The sequence below is a fragment of the Nuphar pumila genome, chromosome 7 (genome assembly GCF_984573655.1).
Source record: "Nuphar pumila chromosome 7, dmNupPumi1.hap1.1, whole genome shotgun sequence".
Classification (NCBI taxonomy): domain Eukaryota; kingdom Viridiplantae; phylum Streptophyta; class Magnoliopsida; order Nymphaeales; family Nymphaeaceae; genus Nuphar; species Nuphar pumila.
In genome coordinates this window covers 113,327,259-113,350,276 of record NC_143255.1, presented here as the reverse complement: position 1 = coordinate 113,350,276, position 23,018 = coordinate 113,327,259, and the positions used below count along the sequence as shown (strand labels likewise).

Here is a 23,018-nt window from a genome sequence, read left to right as displayed (position 1 = left end):
AACTGGGTCACCGATTCAAGATTGCCGATCCACAAGCTTCTTATGTGTTTTTTCATGCATTTTGTGATTTTAATGCATAATACCCACAAAAGAATACCTGTTATAAAGAATCATATGTTCTTAAATCATAAATATTAACAATTATGTATAGTTGAATACTTATACAGCTTAGTCATTGATGTCATGTGCAAAATTTAGTGATTATACAGTATGAATTTTGATTTTTTCCATATTTTAACACTAGAAAATGCATAGTCCTAACTCGTCCGAGTTACCGAGTCGACCCGCTGACTCTTGAGTCAAGGGTTTGACGATCTGAATCCGAGTCACGAGTTTGCCAATTTTTTACCACCTAGGATTTGAGATCAAAGTGGATTGCACTTCTTGCCAACTTGTTTATATGATCTAAACATGGACAAATATATCTTGGCCATCATAGACAAGCTGGTTAAAATTTGTTTTTGTGATCTAAACATGGACACTATCAGACGCAAGCTAACAGAGAGTGTTCAACTTATGGATTTTGCATCTTCCTGAGCCATTCACTAATTTCATGGAGATCTTGGAAGCATCGGTTTCTATGTCTTCATCTGAGTCACCGAAACACTCTCCCAAAGATCATTTAGCTAAAAATGATCCAGATACATCATACATATGCAAGGTCTCATTGTTGCAAAAGCTTATGGTGTATATAACATATACATGCCAAAGGAATTATCATGACAAAGGGATACAGTACCACATGCACAAGCATAAGATTTGATGATGATGATAATAATAATAATAAGAAAGGTAGTTTGTATAGGATACTGAAAACGGAGAAACAAGGCTGCTCACCAAGTTCCAAAAAGCTCAGAGTGAAAGCAGTTTCTTAAAAACAAAGATATTAGTGATGCAACAAAGATTAAAAGCATAATTATCAAGTCAAGCAACATTGAAATCGTAACATTTTTGTCTATTTAAGTGCATTCATACAAGAAAACCACAAGTGGAACTTTACTTTATACTTTAGCATTATTGTAATTTTTTTTTTCATGTTAGTATGTAATTAGGCTTCAGAAGAATCATACGTTACATAAATATGGAATATCACATGCTACACAAAGCTAGTTTCTGACGGGAGCAGATCAGGTGATTTGTCAAATTACTTTAATCCATTGCTTCATCCCACAAGGACCTCATGGTCCTTGTGTACATTGTGGACGGTGAGGATGCCAAATCACTTTCTATAAGTGATTTGGCAGATCACTTGATCTGCTCTCATTTCTGACTGTTGTAACTATCAATTACATCGTAATCAACTTAGAATTAACCAGGTGAAGGACATACAGTTCCAACATCAACAGGATACATCTCCTTAAGCTTCTGCAAATGACCGGTGGTGCTTGGATCAAACACACTTCCTATGAAGCTGTATACTTGAGCGAAGTCTGGTACAACTGCATATTCAATATTTCAAACAAAAACATTAACGTGGAGGATGAGAGAGAGAGAGAGAGCATGAAATGTTCTTCTTAACTAGATCCATGTTCTCATGATATGGAGATCTGTGAATGAATGAAGACTAATGCTCTGTTAAATTATGTAACATAATTTATGTAATCTCATAAGTTTTTAGTTTACTTTTATAGTTTAGTTAGGATTAGGTTAGCTTATTTAACTTAGCTTTCTTTTGTTTTTTACCTTTTAGTTTTATTTTTGGACATTTTAGGCTTTATGCTTTTTTGACCAAGTCAAAAAGCATAAAGAGAGAGTCGTTGGACCCCCAACAGCTCTATTTAGAGCCGTTGGGAGCCCAACGACTCCCTCATTCCCTCTCTTGTATTATAAATATGGGGTGTTACCCCATTGTAAAACACACTTTTGTAAAGCCCCCTTTTGGGACCCAAGATATTGAAGTTGACATTTTTTTATGTTTGTGCATTTGTATACGTGCCTTTGTGCACTTGTGAAAGTTCTCCTTTTGTGCCTTTGTGCACACTCGTGTTTCTAGTATTGTGTTTATACACAAAATCTCTTTTATAGAGATTTTCACATGGTATCAGAGCAAGGTTGTTTGGGAAGAAAAATCTTGTGATTCTTCACAATATCGAGTGCCTCGAAAAGCGTGCCTTCATTTTTTTCAAGATTGGCGTGAAGACTTCTCTTCATCAAATATTTTGGAAGATTACTACAACAAGAGTTAAAATATCTTTGTGGTACGTATTTTTCTCCTTTATCTTATCTCTCCAATGGGTGAAAAAGACTCCCAATTTTCTCTTGGCTTTAAGCTCAATGGTTCCAATTATCACGTATGGCCGGAAATATAGAAGCGCATATTAAAGGAAAGGGGTTTTGAGGATATGTTCAAGGTTCCATAACGGAACCCAAACCAAAAATTACAATGGTTGAAAAAGGAAAAAAAAAATTCTTGAAGGAGAAGAAAGACAAAAGGTTCTTGAAGAATATTAAAAAAAACATGAGGAATGAGAAATGAAAAACTTCAAGATCCTATCTTGGATCTTCTCATTCATTGAAACCAAGATCAATGCCAATATCATTAAATTCAAGAAAGCCTCCGAAGCTTGGCATTATTTTAAGATGTATACTTCACGAGACTTATCTCACAAGTACTATCTTCAAAAGAGGGCCTTGACCCTACAACAAAATGACATGTCTATTCGTGAGTACTTTGCCGAATTATCCTCTATTTGGGATGAGCTTACCATGCTTGAGCCGAAGTGGAGTGGTGAAGTTATTTAACTTAGATACAAGCAATTAGAAGAAGATCACTTCTTTAACTTTCTTAATGATCTTCGACCCGAATTTGAACAAATTCGGTCCTCTCTTCTATCTTCTTTCACATCTCCTTCCATTGAAGATGTTATTACCAAGTTAAGTGGAGAGGAAACTCGTAATGTGCATTAGCAAGCAAAATCCAAGTGTTCTTGCAATGCCCACAAATCAAGATGAATGTGATGGAGCTAATGTCGTGTCTAGGCCCGGCAACAACTTGAGGACATATAAACCTCCTCATTTTAAAAACCAAAATCAAGGATTCAATGGTGGTCAAGGCGGAAGAAAGGACTATAGCAAATTTGTGTGCCACTTTTGCAAGAAACCCGGTCACATCAAACCGGTTTGTCCTAAGTGAAAGAAACTACTTGCAATGGCAACCACATCTCAATCACAAAAAGAGGAATCTACAAGTGGAGCTCTTTCTCTAAATCAAATTATGGAAGCTCTTCAACCTCTTCTTAAGGGAGCTATTTCTGGTGCTGTTGTATCCACTCCTTCCCCTCTAGGCAAAACTTCTTGGTTTTTAGATTCGAGTGTATCTTTTCATATGTCTCCAAACATCTCTTCTCTTTCTGAATACTCTAAAAGTTTGTCACCATCTTTTATTTCAACCGCAGATGGTACTTCTCTTGAAATTAAGGAGATTGAAAACTTTGAAACTCAAAATTTCTTTATTCCCAAAATTAGATTTATACCTAAATTGAATTTGAACTTACTTTTCGTCTCTCAACTCTCGGACCTTGGATGTGACATTCAATTTTCATCTAATAAGTGTTTAATACAGAATCACCGGTCTGAGAAGTTGATTGGGGAAGGCTCTAGGAAGGGAGACTTGTACTATGTGGATTCTCTTCAAATTCCTAAAACCCCTTTTTGTAATGTGGCCTAATATAAAGACATAAATGTTTAGCACAAAAGGCTTGGTCATCCCAACATCACCTAATTATCCTATTTGCATTTTATTAAAAATCTTTGTAAAGTACTCGCTCTTGTAATGATTGTATTCTTGAAATAATGAGAAGTATGCCTTTTGAACAAAGATCTATGTTTACCACAAAACCTTTTGAAATTGTTCATTTGGATGTTTGGGGACCGGCATTTGTCATATCCAAAGGAGGTTTTTCCTATTATGTGATTTTCGTGAATGATTTTTCTCAATATTGTTGGATATATTTCCTTAAACATAAACATGAAGTGTTTTCATGTTTTAAATCCTATCATATGATAATTAAGAATCAATTTAATAGTAATTTAAAGATATTTAGGATCGATTCCGGAGACGAATATCTTTCCAATGAATTTAAGAAATATCTTGAAGACTATGGTATTTTCCATCAAAGATCGTGTCCTAAGACCCCACAACAAAATGGGTTAGCCGAAAGGAAGCATAGGCATATCATTAAAACCACTAGGACTCTTCTTATTTCTCAAAGTATTCCAAAAAAATTTTGGGTCGAAGCGGCTCTTGCTTCAGTTTATCTTATTAATCGTCTTCCATCCAAAAATTTAGATAAAATCTCTCCCTTCAAAACTCTATATAAAAAAGAACCCGATTATAATAGACTGAGAGTTTTTGGTTGTAAGTACTTTGTCCTTACAGATAAGAATGATAAACTCTCACCTAAAGCCATTCCTTATGCTTTTCTTGGCTACTCCGAAACCCAAAAAGGGTTTCGATGTTATGATACTAAAAATGATAAGTTATATGTCTCAAGGAATGTAACATTTTTGGAAAATGATAGTGGTTTTGAAAAGAATGAATCTCATTTAGAAAATGCCGACTATTCATTTCTTTTTTATCTTTTATCTAAAGATGATGATATCTCTAGTGATGATGAATCTACATATAACAGTGACAATGAAGTGGTCGAGATCAACAATAACTCTAACCCTACTATCTCTCAAGAAGAAAATATAACTAGAGACCCTATCACCTATACTCAGAGATAGATGCACCTTTAGAAGTGCTATTGAGCAATATAGTGAACCTAGTGAATCTATCTCCACACATGATTCAAACCCTAGAATAACCAAGAGAACTAGAAGAACTCCCTCTAGATTTGTGTCTTTTGATTCTTTCTCTCCTAAATATCGGGCTTGCCTAAGTGCCATTCACTCATATTTTGAACCGAAAAGTTTTGAAGATGCGAAACAGTGTATTGAATGGTGAGAGGCCATGAAGAGTGAACTCAAAGCTCTTAGGAAAGTGAACACTGAGAATTTCAAACGCTTCTCAGTGGGAAGAAAACTATAGGATGCCGATGGGTGTTCAAAGTCAAAACCAAGAATGATAGATCTCTTGAGAGGTATAAAGCTCGTCTAGTAGCCAAAGGGTTTAGTCAAGAATATGGGATTGACTATGAAGAGACATTTGCTCTAGTAGCTTGTATGGTTACTGTCAGATGTCTCATCACCATTGCGTCGATTAGAAAATGAAATATTTATCAAATGGATGTCAAAAATGCCTTTTTAAATGGAGACCTTAATGAAAAAGTCTACATGGATGCTTCACCTGGTATGAAAATTCCTAAAAATAAAGTTTTTCGCCTTCGTAAAGCTCTTTATGATTTGAAATAAGCTCTGGTACGATAGGTTTAACAATGTAATGGCTGAAAATGGTTTTTCTTCCTGTTATACTGGCACTGCATTGTTTGTTAAGAAATCTGATGCAGAAATTGTTATATTATTGTTATATATTGATGACATGTTGATAACAGAAGATGATACTAAAAGAATCAAAAGTATTAAATCTATCTTAACCTTAAAATTTAAAATGTCAGACTTAGGATTTCTGACATATTTTTTGGGAATTGAGGTTGCCTATTCTCACAGAGGCTATTTTTTGTCTCAAACTAAACTTGCTTGTGAGATTCTTGACAGACCAGGAATCACAGATGACAGGGTCTATGAAACTCCTGAAATAGTAGGTTCGAAGATGAATATTGATGATGGGATTCTCCTAAAAGATCTCACACCTTATCTGCAATTGGTTGGATCTTTAACGTATCTCAACATTACAAGACCTGATATTTCTCATACAGTACATGTTGCTAGTCAATTTCAACATGCACCTACTACAGTTCTTATGAGCGTCATTCTCCATATCATCAGATACATAAAGGGTACAGTAAACAAAGGGTATTTCTATCTTCTTCTTCTTAATTGAACTTAATTGCTTATACTGACCAGAGTTACCAGTCGAGGAAGCGGGAGCGGGAAGCGGGAGCGGGAAGCGAGGCACTTTCAAAAATTTAGGAAGCGGGGAAGCGTGGGACCACTTAGAAGAAAATTCCGAACCGTCTCGAAAACGACCTAGGAAGCGAACTGGAAGCGACCTAGGAAGCGAACCGGAAGCGAGGGGAAGCGAAAAAAATGAAAAAATGGGGAAGCGAGGGGGAAGCGTGGGGGAAGCGCGCTTCCCATTTATGGGAAGCGCGTTTCCCATAAAAGGGGGACGCGCTTCCCATAAAAGGGAAGCGCGCTTCCCAAAAAAGGGAGACGCTTCCCCCCACGCTTCGGAAGCGCGACGTTTCGCGCTTCCGAAGCGCGCTTCGGGGAAGCGCGCTTCCCCTTTTGCCTAGGCGCTTCCGGTAACTCTGATACTGACTCTGATTGGGAAGGTGACCCGAATAACCGTCACTCCACCACTGGTTTTTGCATTTTTTTAGGAGAATCTTTAATTTCTTGAAGATGCAAGAAATAACAGAAGGTCTCACTTTCATCCACAGAAGCCGAATATAGAGTCATGGCATCTACTACCATGAAGATTGTTTGGATTCGCAGCCTGCTGGAAGATATGAATATTCAAGTTCAAGGGCCCACAAAACTATGCTATGATAATAAAAGTGCAATTTACATTGCCAAAAATCTCACATTTCATGAGCACACGAAGCACATTGAGATGGACTGTCACTATGTTCGTGAAGAATACTTAAGAAGAACCATAGACCTTCCACATGTTACATCAGAATATCAACTGGCAGACTTCTTCACCAAAGTGTTGTGCTCTCCAAGATTTAACTTTCTTCTTGGCAAACTTTCGGTTATGTCACTCTAAGTTTGAGGGGAGGTGTTAAATTATGTAACATAATTTATGTAATCTCATAAGTTTTTAGTTTACTTTTATAGTTTAGTTAGGATTAGGTTAGTTTATTTAACTTAGTTAGCTTTCTTTTGTTCTTTACCTTTTAGTTTTATTTTTGGACATTTTAGGCTTTATGCTTTTCCAAGTCAAAAAGCATAAAGTAAGAGAGAGTCGTTGGACCCCCAACGGCTCTATTTAGAGTCGTTGGGAGTCCAACAACTCCCTCATTCCCTCTCTTGTATTATAAATATGGGGTGTGTTACCCCCTTGTAAAACTCACTTTTGTAAAGCCCCCTTTTGGGACCCAAGATATTGAAGTTGATATTTTTTTACGTTTGTGCATTTGTATCCGTGCCTTTGTGCACTTGTGAGAGTTCTCCTTTTGTGCCTTTGTGCACACTTTGTGTTTCTAGTATTGGCCAACCAGACAATAGACTGTTACTATAGGGATTTTAGTTACACATGCCACTAGCACCTGGTTGGGTAATCCAAGTGCTATAGGGAAGATTCCCATCGAGAAAAAGCATCTTGTGCTCTCTCTCCTAGATTATTAGAGAAAATAATTTGGATGGAGCAAGACCAGATTAATCAGGATTTTGGAAACACATTTTCTGGCTCATTTCCAACCATGGCAATTTTGACAGGGCCAAAGATCTAAGACAACATTTAAATGGTTTTTAGGAAAAACAGTGTTACAGGTTTCTAAAACACAAGAAAACTCATAAGGCACGTATTTAAGAGCCATCTTTAAAATCCCACATAAAACTGAGAAAATAATCTCTAAAATGATGTGAGATTTCGTGGGAAGGCTCCCTTGCTGATAAAGGTGTCAATTTAATGGATTAGAAGCTGGTAACCACTGTTATGGAATGGGTGGTCTTGGCACTAGGAGATTAAATCTGATCAATAAAGTGTTATTAGCTAAATGGTGGCAGGCAATCTGTAAAGACAACAAACTTGGGTGAATCTAATCCAAGCTAAGTACAGATTGGCTGATCAGCCTTGGTTGTGGATCACCTATGATAGATGGAAAAATGGTTCAGGTGTTTGGAAAGGTTGACTGACTCTTTCAGACGATTTAAAGCAGGTATTGCTACAAATACTGGGAATGGTGTAACATTGAAGCTCTGGACTGACCCATGTTGTGATTGCAATGAAATATGCGAAAAAACAAAGAGTGCGATAAGCACTTACAATACCCACTAATGAACAAACAAAAGAGGTAACACCCAAACCCACAAGAGGCAACACAACATAAAAATATAAATGTCTCTTATTGAAAAAGAAAGAGAGCTCTCAACAGTGAAAAATACAAGAGGGGTTCACCCCTATATATACACAAAAGAAGGAGAGGGGGGATCGCCTTAAAAGGAGAGCCACCTAGGGGCTCCCCATGGAGTCGTTGGGAGCCCCCAGCGGTCACAAATGTGACCGTTGGGGGCCCCATCGACTCCATGGTGGGGCCCCTTTTATGTGAGCAAAAAAATAAAAAATAAAAAACAAAAAACAAAAAACAAAAAACAAAAAACAAAAAATAAAAGGAAAAGAATTACAAAAATAAATGAAAAATAACAAGTACCCCTATCGGGTACTTGTGAAATGACTAAAATACCCCTATTGGGTATTTTAGACAATATCTATATATATATATATATATATATATATGAATTACATGTATTTTAACACCCTCCCCAAAGCTTTACGGGGATATAACCGAAAGCTTGTTAAGGAGAAACAAAAAACGAGGAGCAGCAAGGGCCTTAGTGAAGAAGTCCGCCAACTAGTACTCAGATGTGACGTAAGGTAGTGCTATGGTTCCTCTTAGGTATTCATCACGTACGTAATGGTAGTCCATCTCAATATGTTTAGTACGCTCATGGAATGTGTGATTGCTTGCAATATAAATTACGCTTTTGTTGTCACAACACATCTTTGAAGGAGTAGAGATGACAATGCCCATATCACTGAGGAGACTTCTTAGCCATACGAGTTCCATGGTTGTAGTGGTCATAGCACGATATTCCGCTTCCGTTGAGGACAAGGATACTTTGTGCTGCTTCTTGCATCTCCAAGAAATCATAGTCACCTAAGAAAACACAAAATCCCGTAGTTGAGACTCGGTCATTGGGATTTCCTCCCCAATCAACATCAGTATAAACAATTAAATCAAGTGACGAGGAAGAAGAAAGAAAAACTCCCTTAGTTATGGTGTTTTTGATATATCTGACGATCCTTAAGACTGCACTCATGTGCACGGTTGTAGGTGCATGTTGAAACTGACTAACAGAGTGGACGGCATGAGCTATGTCTGGCCGAGTGATGGATAAGTAGGTTAGAGACCCAACAAGTTGCCGGTAGGAAGTAAGATCCTCGAGAGGTGTTCCATCTTCCAACCTTAATTTTGGATTGATGACTTCTGGGGTTTCTGTCTTCTTATCATCGGAGATACCAGATTTGGAACAAATGTTAATAGCAAGTTTCATCTGAGAGAGAATGTACCCTCGAGGAGAGTATGTCACTTCAATCCCTAAAAAATATCTTAAGAAACCAAGGTCAGACATGTCAAAATTTTCTTTTAAAACTTTCTTAATATCATTAATTCCTTGCCCATCACTTCCAGTGATGATCATATCATCAACATAAAGTAGTAAAATAACTACTGAAGACCCTGCACTTTTCACAAACAAAGCAGTGTCAGTATAACATGAACGAAAATTCAAACTTATCATTACATTACTAAATCTGTCATGCCAAGCCTTTGGGGCTTGTTTTAAACCATATAATGCCTTCTTAAGTTTGAGAATTTTATCTTTACCAATACACACTCCTGGTGGAGGATCCATATAAACTTCTTCATTTAATTCACCATTTAGGAATGCATTCTTAACATCTAGTTGATAGATAGGCCATTTTTTGACTGACGCCACGGTGATAAGAGTCCTAACCTATGTCACATGGGTGCGGGTGCGGGCGCGGGTGCGGGTGCGGGTGCGGGGATTCGGCACTTCCAAAAAACCCGGGTGCGGGGGTGTGGCAGGGGCAAAAATGTAAAAAAAAAAATATATATATATATATATATATATATATATATATATATATATAAGGGGATCGGGGTTTTTCTGTTGTCAGCTGCTGACAGACAGCAGTTGTCTATCAGCCCTGACAGAAAGCTGCTGTCTGTCAGCCCTGACATGCAGATTTTTTTTAAAGACAAACAGTAGCTGCCTGTCAGCCCTGACAGAGTCAGGGCCCTGACAACAGATTTTTTTAAAAAAAAAAATTCAAATTCGCAGCCCATTTCACAGGGCAATTTTTTTTTTTTTTTAAATCCAAAAAACAAATGGACCTAAATGATCCTGGGTGCGGTCAACGCACCCAGGATCGGGTTGACCGCACCCGGTGCCGCACCCGAACCCGCACCCGGGTCGAGTCGCGTCGACGCGGGTGCGGCACCCTGCTAGCCGAATCCCTGTGACATAGACACTGGTCATCCTAGCTACGGGTGCAAAGGTTTCTTCATAATCTATACCGTATTCCTGAGCATATCCTTTTGCTACTAATCGGGCTTTATAGCGTTCTAATGAACCATCACTTTTAGTTTTAATTTTGAAGACCCATCTACATCCAATCGATCTCTTTCCAGTGGGTAATGAAGTTATTTCCCAAGTTTTTGTCTTTTCAAGGGCACTAAGTTCTAAGTTCATGGCTTCAACCCATTGGGTAATGTTTTTGGCTTCATTATAATGTGAAGGTTCATGAAATGAGTGTAATGCAATTAGACACGCTCTATACCTTGGAGTTAGGGACTCATAGGAAACAAACCTATTAGGAGGATTGGAGATTCGGCCGGATCTTCTTAAAGAAGTTTCTTCTATGTTGGACCCTTGAGAGTATTTTTCTAAGGCGCTCATTTAAGCTTGTTGACCAAGCCTAACATAGGTTTGGATTGGTCTATCACTTTCATCTTCAACATTGTCAAGAGGAATATCCTCTAGGTCATTCAACGACTCATTAGAGATTTCCTCTTCTTGAGGAGTCTCATCTTCTGGGGAGAGAAGATCAAATAAGAAAGCATATTCACTTTCGTCAATATCTTTAGTTTTTATAAAACCATTTTCATTTTCCAAAAAGGTTACATCTTTGGATACATAGAGTTTGTTATTTTTCAAGTCAAAACATCTAAAACCCTTTTGATTTTCTTCATATCCTAAGAAAACACATTCAATAGCTTTAGGAGATAATTTGTCTCTTTTATGTGTAAGGACAAAACATTTACACCCAAAAATTCTTAATCTATTGAAATCGAGTGTTCTTTCAAATAGTTTTTCATATGGAGATGTATTTTGTAAGGATGAAGATATCATTCTATTTATCAAGTAAGTTGAGGTTAAGGCCGCTTCGGCCCAAAAACTCTTTGGAATTTCTTTGGAAATAAGGAGTGTTGGTTTCCATAATGTGTCTATGCTTTCTTTCGGCTAAACCATTTTGTTGAGGAGTCCTATGACACGATCTTTGATGACAAATTTCATTTATTTGTAAATAATTTTGAAATTCATTTGATAGATATTCTTCACCTGAATCGGATCTAAGAGTAGAGATATTACTTGAAAATTGATTTTTGACTATCATATGAAATTTCTTGAAGAAGTCAAAGACTTCGGATTTTAAATTGAGAAAGTAGATCCACACATATCTAGTGTAGTCATCAATGAAAGTAACGTAATAGGAGTATCCTCCTTTAGACATGACCGGGGAAGGACCCCAAACGTCCGAATAGACTAACTCAAAAGGTCTTTTGGACACAAAGGTTCGATTTGGAAAAGGGGTGGATTTCATTTTGCCAAAAATACAACTCTTGCAAACAAAATGTTTCTCATTACAAAATTTCTTTCCAAATGGAAAGAAGTACATTTTTTAGAAACTTGGATGTCCAAGTCTTTGATGCCAAATTTCAATGTTTTTATCTTGGACATGGTTACAAAAAGAGTTAGTGGGAAGTTTCAAGTTGCTCATGTAATAGAGATCTCCCCTCCTATAGCCTTGCCCAATCTGCTTCCCGGACCGGAGATCCTGTATAGAGCAATCCGTAGTTGAGAAGGAGATTTCACATCCATGATCACATATTTGAGCAACAGAGAGGAGATTTAAATTAAGTTGAGGTACCACTCTCACGTTTGGCACAAAGAAATCTTTAAAAAAATTTAAGGTTCCAAAACTTTTTACTTGTAAAGATGTACCATCGGCAGTTAAAACATAGGAGTTTTTAGAGTTATTACACAAATCAGAAAGCTCATTTTCATGAGGGGTCATATGAAAGGAAGCTCTAGAATCAAGGATCCAAGAAGACATATCTGGAGGAGAGGAAGAAGCTATGGTGGCACCCGAGGTTGATGGAATCTTGAGTAGAGTTTGTAGTGCTTCCGATAGTTGAGCAAGAGAAAAAGACTCCTTCCCTTTGATAGTTTCCTCCTTCTTTTGAGTAGCTTCTTCAATGGAGGCAACCTTGTTTTTAGGTGCTTCATTCAACTTAGGGCAATTAGGTCTTATGTGACCCGGTTCTTGGCAATGATGGCAAATGGCTTTTCTATAGTTGCCATTATAATTATTTTGCTTTCCAAAGTGTGGAGGCTTATAGGCTTTTACATGATTGTCAGGTTTAGATACGGCCAAAACATCATCTCCTCCTTTAATCATGCCAAGACGAGTTTCTTCTTGGCATATTTCGGCTATGGCATCTTCCAAGGGAAGAGGCTTAGACCTATGAAGAAGGGAAGATCTAACTTGTTCATATTCGGGCCTAAGCCCATGTAGAAATTGAAAAAATTGTTCTTTTTCCATTTGTTCTCTTCTTAGTTCCACATCCACACTAGAAACCCACTTTGGTTCTAGTAAAGATAGCTCATCCCATAAGGGTCCAAGAGTGCTATAGTAATTCCTTAAACTCATTTCTCCTTGGTTGATAGTCCGGATTTTTTCTTGAAGAAAGAATTGACGAGCAAGGTCTTTTTGAGTAAACATACATTTCATAAAGAACCATGCTTCATTAGCCATCCAAAACTTAGCAATGTTGGCGCAAATCTTGAGCTCCACATTGTTCATGAACCAAGCAAGAATCTTCGCATGCTTCCTTTCCCAATCTTCCACTTTAGATTGGTGATCTTCAATGGCCTTCATGCGTGCATTTCCTTCAAGAGCTTTCTCTTGATCACCATCCATCTTAGTGAGTTGGAGTTGTGGTTCCGGAATGGTGCCCATAACGTATCCCCAAAGTTTTTTACCTTTGAGGTTGTTCTTCATGGCGGAGGCCCACATCATGTAGTTGGAGCCATTGAGCTTGAAGGAGAGATCAATCTTTTGTTCCCCTTCCATTTAATCACTCACAAAAGGACAAACGAAGAGAGATACAAAAAACAATAATATAACTACTCAACTAGCTATATTAAGAAGAAGAGCATACACAAGGCTTTGATACCATGTAATGAAATATGCGGAAAAACAAAGAGTGCGATAAGCACTTACAATACCCACTAATGAACAAACAAAAGAGGTAACACCCAAACCCACAAGAGGCAACACAACATAAAAATATAAATGTCTCTTATTGAAAAAGAGAGAGAGCTCTCAAGAGTGAAAAATACAAGAGGGGTTCACCCCTATATATACACAAAAGAAGGAGAGGGGGGATGGCCTTAAGGCCTTAAAAGGAGAGCCACCTAGGGGCTCCCCATGGAGTCGTTGGGAGCCCCCAACGGTCACAAATGTGACCGTTGGGGGCCCCATCGACTCCATGGTGGGGCCCCTTTTATGTGAGCAAAAAAACAAAAAATAAAAAACAAAAAATAAAAGGAAAAGAATTACAAAAATAAATGAAAAATAACAAGTACCCCTATCGGGTACTTGTGAAATGACTAAAATACCCCGACAATACATATATATATATATAAACATATATATATATATATATATATGAATTACATGTATTTTAACAGTGATCAGTCACCCTTAGCTATGACATTTCCTTCCTTGTGCTGCTTAGCCTAGGACCCAAATTGTCGGGTTAGGGACCGCTGAAATCCCGTCGAGGGCTGATGCCTGATTTTCAGAAGAGCTTTTAAAGAGGTCGAATTCCATGATTGGATGAGCCTTACAGAATTGCTGAACAAGCATTCACTCAATGATCAGAAGGATCAAGTAATTTGGTTGTATGACAAACCATGTGCATAAGCTGTTGCCTCTTTCTACCATTCTATATCAACCTGGGCATGTCTTGGTTTGCCAAAAGTTCATTATGGAGATGCAGTCCCTCACCAAGAGCTATAGTTTTCCTGTGGTTAGCATCTCTAGATAAAATTACCATACATAGCAATCAAAACAAGAAGGCTTTTTAGTAAGAAATTCGCTGCTCTATGTGTTCAAAGGATGATGGGGACACTTCCAATCTCGTCTGGATCTGCCCCATTTTTCACTTTTCTCTCTTGATTGGCCCTGAGTTCACTCTTGAATTAGAGAGCTTGCTTGGCCTGGAGATCCTGGAAGCAAAAGAAGTTGTTTGCCTGGCCGGAGAGTAATAAATGCATATATAATGGAGAAACCATCTATTGATGAGAAAAGTGATGTGGCTACCCTTGTAAGGCTGCAATGACCACACTCTGATATTTCTTGGATAGGGCCCTCTATGATCGGCCTATCATCTACTTAAAAGGTTGCTCATCACTTTAAAATCTTCTGTTTTGTTTAATAAATTTTATATTTGTTCAAGAAAAAGAACAGAGAAACCACCTATTGATGAGAAAAGCGATGAGGATCAGCAGTTAACCTCAGAAAATCATGTATATCAAGCTTAAAACTATTTACCTCTAAGTGGAATACCCTGGTTTCCATGTTCAGCTATTTCGCATGCTGCCCAGTGCTTTGTAGAGCATTCATTGCTACTGCAGCTGCAATTATTTAATACTGACGGCCCAGCTGCTCTCATATCATCTGTAAAGCTAATGAACCAAGTAAAATGATATTGTAAAAGCAAAAAACAAGATACTAGAACAGAAAAGAGAAACCATATCCAAAACCTTTATTAACAGGTGACAAATTGACTGGAGGAATGGTACTGTTTGCCCAGGAAGGCACAGCTGCAGTTACTGTAGGGTTCCTGAGAATTGATGATGAATCCGTCCGAATAACATATCCAGGTTCAATAGGACAGGGTGAAGAATGAAATGCAACATTTGCATGTGGTGGAAGAAGGGCTGCAAAATTGTCCAAATAGAATAGAATGACTTTTTTTCATTATATCACAAAATCAATTCGAAGAAGAAACATAAAGAGTCCCAAAAGCTGAGATAAGTCCCAAACATGCACACAAAGTAGATGGAAAGTTTGACAGAACAATACATATGCAGTGACTGGCGGATGATCTGGTCATAATGAGCTTACTTCAAATTCAAGACTGCCCAGATCTGATTCAGCACAAAGCTTCAAACCCAGATCATTTTTTGTCAAACACATCAACGAGGTATACTTACCATTTTTAGAGGCCTTTTGTGGATATGGATGAGCTGCCTTCCGCTTTGGTCGAGGTGGTGGTACATGCTCACTGGTGCCGTTCTTTTGCACCTTCAAAAAGTACTTCTGTGCATGACTTCGGATCTGAACGAAAGAAAAGAGGAAAAACAACTTAATAGGCAAAATTTTGTCAAGTGCTACAACAATTTTGCAATGTCAATGGTAGGTAAAGCATATGCCAGCAGAATGAGTTCACATGCAGATCACTAACTAACCACTTCATGCAGTGAAACATGTAGGAAGTGCTGAAAAAGAAAAAAGGTCCCAGATTTCAATATACCAATCAATAAAATCCTGTCCAACAGTATGTTTATCATGTCAGGTAAAATCACATAAGTCAATGTTGCCAATTAGTTTGATCACTTTATCCAAATACTCCATTCTACAAAAAGATAACAGGCCTTCAGCTGAGGATTCTCTCGGTACGAAAAAAGAGGCATAGAAAAACCTATGCTATTCCTAAAGCATCCCCTTTCTAAGACGCTGTATCTGTGCAGAATTGTTGATTTAATACCAAAACATGTTACATACTTGATTCAGTCATATACAGTGTTGTGAAAAGCATCGAGGCGTAGCGAGGCGCTCCACCAAAATCTGAGGCGAGGCGTAAGCCTCGAGGCGTAAAGGGTAAGCCTTAAAGTTTTTTTTTAAACTTAAAAAAACTATAAAAAAAATATCTAAAATTATAAATAAATAAAAATTTCTTTATTGATGAAGCAACAACCAACAAGAAATAAAAAATCTCAAATAAATACTGAAAAAATATGAGATTAACATGTAAAAATAACATTAATGCAACAACTTGATCTATGTAAGTATCTAAGAAATAAAACATGAGCATTCATTAAATAAAAAACTAACATTAACAACGAAATGCATATTAGCATTAACAATATCATGTCATAATTAGAAAATGCATTTTAGTATTAACAACCAAATGTTAATATATATATAGGATTGTGACTGCATGTAATTGCATGACTTGATTTTGCCACTAAAAGGGTTTAACGTCACATTCTAGAAGAGATTATTGCTCCTACGAAATTGAATACATCAAACAAGTTGACACAGTGATATTAATTTTCTGTGAAACGAAGCAACTAATCTCAATGACTTCATTAACGTGGTTGCTTTGAGTGTCTATTAGACTGCAAATTGTTGAACCTGCTACTAAGGGTGTCAATGGAATGGGTATGACCCGATCCTGACACATTGAATCTTATAGGGCCTGGGTTTGGTTGCAAATAAGGGATTCTCATGAGGTCCGATTATTATATGGGTTGGGTATGGTTTATAAAATTTTATACCAAACCAGGTATGACCGGAGTTTCAATTAAGATTCTCAAATTTTCAATGTAAAATAATTAAAAATATTATTTTGCCAGGTATGGACGGGGTCTAGTTTATGTAATTTTTATCGGATCTGGGTATAGTTTTTTTGATAAAAATCCAGATAAACCCGAATCTTGATCTGATACCTACATTACTTAGTCGGATTCAGGTTTGGACTCACTCATTTTAACATAGGTCCACTGATGAGTTGTGGAGCCTGATTCAGAGTTTTTGCCCTTGCAGTAAGGGGGGTCCGAGGGCTCCCCCCCCCCCGACGCGGGTCCAAGGGGGGCCGCCCCTGGCGGGGGGGTCTTAGGGGGGCAGCGCCCCCCGGAAGAGTTTTTTTTTCTTGGGCTTATGTTTGAGACCCGGTGTCTTATGGATCAGACCCGATTTGTTTAGGTTTAGGGTTGTCGCCCTTGCCATGTATAAATTCTGATGCAGAGTAGGCCCAGATCCAATAACACGTAGGGTTCATATCGGGTCCAGACCCGAGACCCAAAATCAACCAAAAACTCTTTAAATAAGCTACCTAGGGTTTCGTGAAAAGAAAAAAACAGATTGGAAGTTACGCAGCCTCTCTTTTCTTTTGTTGGTTCCCTGTAGTTTTCTTTTCTTTTTTCGGCAGCCTTTGTCATTCTTTTTTCTGTTTTCTTTATTACTTTTCTGTCAGGCCATTATTTCTTTTTGTCATTGCTTCTTTTATGTCCTATTGTTTATTATTTCTTTTCAGTTTCACGTCAGTCTTTGCAGTCTTTCTTCACTTTGTTTTCTGGTATTCCAGCCGCAAGTTTCAAGTTTCAGTCTTACTTATCACCTGTTCTGTCATATTCATTGTAGCCTTTACCGATTTCATAATACATAGTGCTCGGATCGATTGATCTGATTTTCTGATTTCACGTTTCCTGTGAATACTCGTGGCTGCTTGACTGGTTGTGCGTTGGAAGACTAATATCAGCATCGACCCCTTGGCTGCACCGAAAGCGCGTCAGGTACCCATTAAGTGAAGGTCGACCTTAGATTTCCCGCTGCATCAAATTCTTTCTTTTTTTTCTCTCTTGTATCTGTCGAGAAAGAGCAATAAAGTTTTTTCACTGGGCAGCCGTGGTTTTTTACTCCCTCTCGGATTTGAGGAGAGGTTTTTTCACGTAAATTTGTGTGTTCTTGTTGTGTTTTGTTTCCTTCGGTTGTTTCTTGCTCGCGGTTTTCGTAACACCAACCCATTGACACCCCTACCTGGCACTGCCTGGGTATTTATCATGCCTTTTTTTTTTATATTTACACATAGAAACCACCCCTAGGATCAGAGACCTGGCCGTGTTGGCTTTGTCGGACGTACTTATGGTCAGCAGGCTTGAACAAGGTAGTAAATGCCCTTTTTACTAGAAGCTTAGTTAAAATTGCGTAAAAAAAACCCTAATTTTTGGTCAAATGAGGGCTTTGACCCTCATTTGACTAAAAAATTCAAGGCATGTACGCCTCGACTTGAGGCGCACCTCGCCTCGAGGTGTGTGCCTCAAGGCGTATGAGGTGCACGCCTCAGGGCTGTTGCGCATTGTACATGCGCCTCAAGGCATAAAGCCCCTCGCTTTGAGGCGAGACACGCTTTTGTGCCTTGAGGCGCGTTTTTAATAACATTGGTCATATACAATTGTGCATGCATATTGAGATTAGCAAATAATCACATATACTTGTTGTTTAATACAGGCACATGAAAACAAAGAGAATAAATGACCAAAGTTCAAATAAGGACACATTGGCACAAGCCTTTCTCTGAATGAGGATGATGATGTGATTGAATTCTTATACGTATAAGAATGAGTGGATGACAATTATTACAAGCATGCTCATTACCTATAAGACTCAAGGACTCGCCCAAACACATGCAAGTCGTTCATGAATATACATTGAAGAAATTATCGCAATTGTAGGCGTATATCATTTCATAGCATCATAAATATGTGCATTTACATGATGCTTGGGACCGAACATGTATATTAAAACGGATACACATGTTATTGAACCTAGGCTCAGACCAGCTCACATGCATCGCATCACATACATCGTACAAGCATGGCAAAATAATTCAACAATATGGGACTGTTTTTAAAAGCTTAACCTAGGAATGGCTGAGCAAGTCAAGCCTAATACCTTCCGAGAGCTGCCAGAAATCACCTATGCAACTAAATTTGTCACGACAGGGAGAGGTACTTGGTGGATTTTCAGTTTAAAATCACTAGCCTAGAGAACAAAATTGTTATGAATCTTAATTAAATGGAACGTTTTCAGGACAACCATGAGAAAAAACTGATTTGAGAAGCTAGGTACTGCAGGATCTCCAAGATGAAAGAAATTTATGACATCTTAAGTTACTTGCATATATATCATTAGTTTAATGACACAATAAGTAGCTATTGTTAAAATGTAATGTACATATAGATCTATTCTCTTAAACATAAATCTGAAGTTTTTTCATATTTTTAAATATTTCACAAATTAGTTAAAAATAAATTTCAATAGGATATCTCTATCTTTTGCACTGATTCAGGGGAGAATTTTTATCAAAACATTTTAAAGATTGCCTCGAATCAAATAGCATAACACATCAAAGATCATGTCCCTACACTCCCTATCAAAATGGCCTAGCTGAAAGAAAACATAGACACATCATGGAAACCACAAGAACCTTGCTTATCTCAAACCATATACATAAAGAATTTTGGGCCGAAGCCACATTGACTACAGTTTATCTTATTAACAGAATATCATTTGTCTCCCTGAAAAATATATCACCAATTGAGAAACTTTTTAAACTCACTCCTGATTAAGAGTTTTTGGATGCAAAAGTTTGTTTTTACTGATAAAAATGATAAACTTTTTCTCCACGCTATTTCTTGTGTCTTTTTGGGATATTTAATAACAAAAAAGGATATAGATGCTTTGACTTTAAAAATAAGAAATTATATGTTTCAAGAAATATATCTTTCTTAGAAAAAAAATCTGAATCTAAAAATCCTAAGGATCTTACTAAGTATTCTTTTCTGTTGGATCTAATTCCAAAGTTTAATGATAGTATTGTTGATCGAGATGAAGATCAAGATATCACTAATGATATGATAAGTGAAGAAGAATGTCATGGTAATGAAATAAGAAAAGAACAATCTCAAAATCAAGATTGTATCCAATATTCCAAGCAAGGTATTTTCAAACACCCTTGTGCACTAGAAAAGTATACTAATGATGAAACCTATGGAGAAATACAAACTAGAAGGTCATCTAGAGTATCTAAACCCCTTGAAAAATTTGCGTCCTATGAGTCTTCTTCACCTAAATATCAAGCTTACATTGCATTAATACATTTTTATATAGAACCCTCAAACTATACCGAAGCAAAGAAACATTCCGAGTAGGTAGAAGCCATGAGGGTAGAATTGGATGCTTTAAAAAAGGCGAATACTTGGACTATCTAAGATATTCCCATAAGAAAGAAACACATAGGTTATCGATGGGTATATCATATAAAAACCAAGAGTGATAAAACTCTTGAAAGATATAAAAATAGGTTAGTTGTCAAGGAATACTCTCAAGAGTATGGAATAGATTATAAGGAAACCTTTGCTCCTGTTGTTAAGATGACCACAGTTAGAACTGTAGTAGCCCTTGCTTCTATAAATAAACGACATATATATCAAATAGATATTAAGAATGTGTTTCTAAATAGAAAATTAATTGAAGTATATATGGAGGCACCACCTGGTATAATTATTTTTAAAGGAAAAGCTCTTCGGTTAGATAAGGCTTTGTATGATCTCAAACAAGTTCCAAAGGCTTGGTATGATAGGTTTAGTCAAGTTATACTTGATGTTGGATTTCAATCTTGTTTAACTGACACAGCTTTGTTTGATAAGATTTCTGATGCAAGTATTATTATTATTCTCCTCTACGTGGACGACATAATCATCATTGGAAGTGATAAACAGGGAGTTGAACATATTAAAAGGTTTCTTAAAACTCATTTTGAAATGACAGATTTGGGATTTCTGAAATTTTTTCTTGGTATAGAAATTGCTTAATCTTCTAGAGGATATTTGTTGACTTAATCTAAATTTGCTTTAGATATTGCTATAAGGTCAGGTATCTCAGATGATAAAAAGGTCAACACTCCTGAAGTTGTCAATCAAAATGAAGATTAATTATAAGGAACCACTCAAAAACATAACACCTTATAGACAACTTATCGGGGCACTATCATATCTCTCAATTACGAGGCCTGACATTGCGCATGAAGTTCACACAACGAGCCAATTTCAACATGATCCCACCACTGTTCATATGAGAACAATTTTGCATATTATTAGATACATCAAAACTTCTATTTTTCGAGGACTTTTCTTGTTTGCTGCTTCTTCCTTAGATTACTTTCTTATACTAATGCAGACCAAGGAGGAGACCCCAACAACTGACACCCAACCATTGGTTTTTGTGTATTTTTAGGTGACTCGTTAATCTCTTGAAGGTGTAAGAAGTAGAAAAAAGTTTTTCGCTTTAACTGAAGTCGAATACCGAGCCATGACTACAACCACTATAAAAATGGTATGACTGAGAAGATTGTTGGTTGACATGGGCGTTTAGATTAAAAGAGCATCACGACTATGCTGTGACAACAAAAGTTTTATCTACATCGCCAGCAACTGAACTTTCCACGAACGAACCAAACACATTGAGATGGACCTGTGAAAGTATCTCCAATAAGATACTAAGATCAAGACCTTAATATTCTTGATAATAAACCCGGCACGAATGCACAATAAGAACACTTGTGCACAAAAGCACAACTCACAAATAACTCACAAATGCGCAAAGGCATAAAAATAATGGAATCAATTTATTGAGCACTTGGGCTTCGACTCAAAGCCATGAGAGAATACAAAGGGGAGAGCCCCTATTTATAACCACACAAAAGGAACCTTGGAGGGGCTCCACTCATAGACGTTGGAGGAGCCCAACGTCTATTTGAGTGGGCCCCCCAAGGTACCTTTAGGTACAAAAATAAAAGAAAAAGAAAACTAAAATAAATTACAAACACATTCATAAAGTGAATGTGCGTAAAAATATAGGAAAAGACTAAACTACCCCTACGGCTAAACAAATAGAAATATATATTATATATATATAATAAGTAGATACATATACATATATATTAATATATGTATATGTATTACTTTATATATATAAAATATATATATTACATTAAGTGATTAGGTACATAATTTAACAGGACCATCACTATGTACGAGAGGAGTACTTGCATGGCACCATTAATCTTCCTTAGGTTACCTCAGAATATCAATTGGCGGACTTCTTCACCAAACCTCTCGCTGCTCCTAGATTTCACTTTCTCTTAGGCAAACTTTCAGTTATCCAATCATAAGTTTGAGGGTGAGTGTTAAAAATATATATATATATATATAACTAGGTTAGTTTAGTTAGGTTTATTTTTGTTTTTTAGTTGGGATGATACTAGTCAAGAAAGGTTGACTAGTCAACCCATAGAGTCGTTGGGAGACCAACGACTCTATTTAGAGCCATAGGACCCCCAACGACTCTCCCTTTTTGAGCTCCTATTTTGTGTATAAATAGGGGGGTGAAACCCCCACAATAAGTATGCTTCTTGCATGAGCATTGATCAATAAAATATTAAATTTTTTTATCTCTTTTGTTTTCCCCCATAGTGGGTGTTTGTGTGTAAGCCCATCTTGTGGCTTGTGTGTATTCTCTTGGTGCTTTGGTGGAACTCTTTTGAGTGTCTACATCGTTGTTCTTGGTGAACATCTTCGGAGGATCTTGTTTTCTTTCACAAACAATGCATGGGAATATCTCAAGAAAATGTATTCCCTCACACTATTTCTAGCGTGAATCTGGAGAAAGAAAAGGACAATTCAATTGCATGCAGGGAAGCACTAAGGTGTTAAAAATATATATACATATGTATATATACATACGTATATATATATAATTCATTTGTAATACCCAATAGGGGTATTTTTGTCTTTTTACATAGTTGTTTATAGAAATAACTATTTATTAATTAGGTTATTTTTATCTTTTTATTTTTGTATTTTTCTTTTCTTAAATTCCATTTTTATACATGCATTGGGGGTCCCATATAGAGTCGTTGGGACCCCAACGGTCACCGTTGAGGGCTCTGAATATCTCTATGGGGAGCCCCCAATGGCTCTCCTTGCTCATTTTTTGTATAAATAGG

At 37.2% G+C, this 23,018-nt stretch overlaps 1 protein-coding gene across 3 annotated transcripts in view; it reads right to left on the bottom strand.

Moving 5' to 3' along the window:
• The window catches only part of LOC149832989 (protein REVEILLE 6-like), a 55,957-nt gene that overhangs the window by 15,453 nt on the left and 17,486 nt on the right, over positions 1–23,018 (bottom strand). For all 3 annotated transcript variants that reach the window (XM_090012668.1, XM_090012669.1, XM_090012667.1), the window contains 4 exons: positions 15,382–15,505; positions 14,929–15,105; positions 14,717–14,842; positions 1,330–1,439 (listed from right to left, as the gene is read on the bottom strand). In XM_090012668.1, coding sequence (XP_089868794.1) covers positions 1,330–1,439; positions 14,717–14,842; positions 14,929–15,105; positions 15,382–15,505 — 537 coding nt within the window. The remainder of the gene's footprint in view (positions 1–1,329; positions 1,440–14,716; positions 14,843–14,928; positions 15,106–15,381; positions 15,506–23,018) is intronic.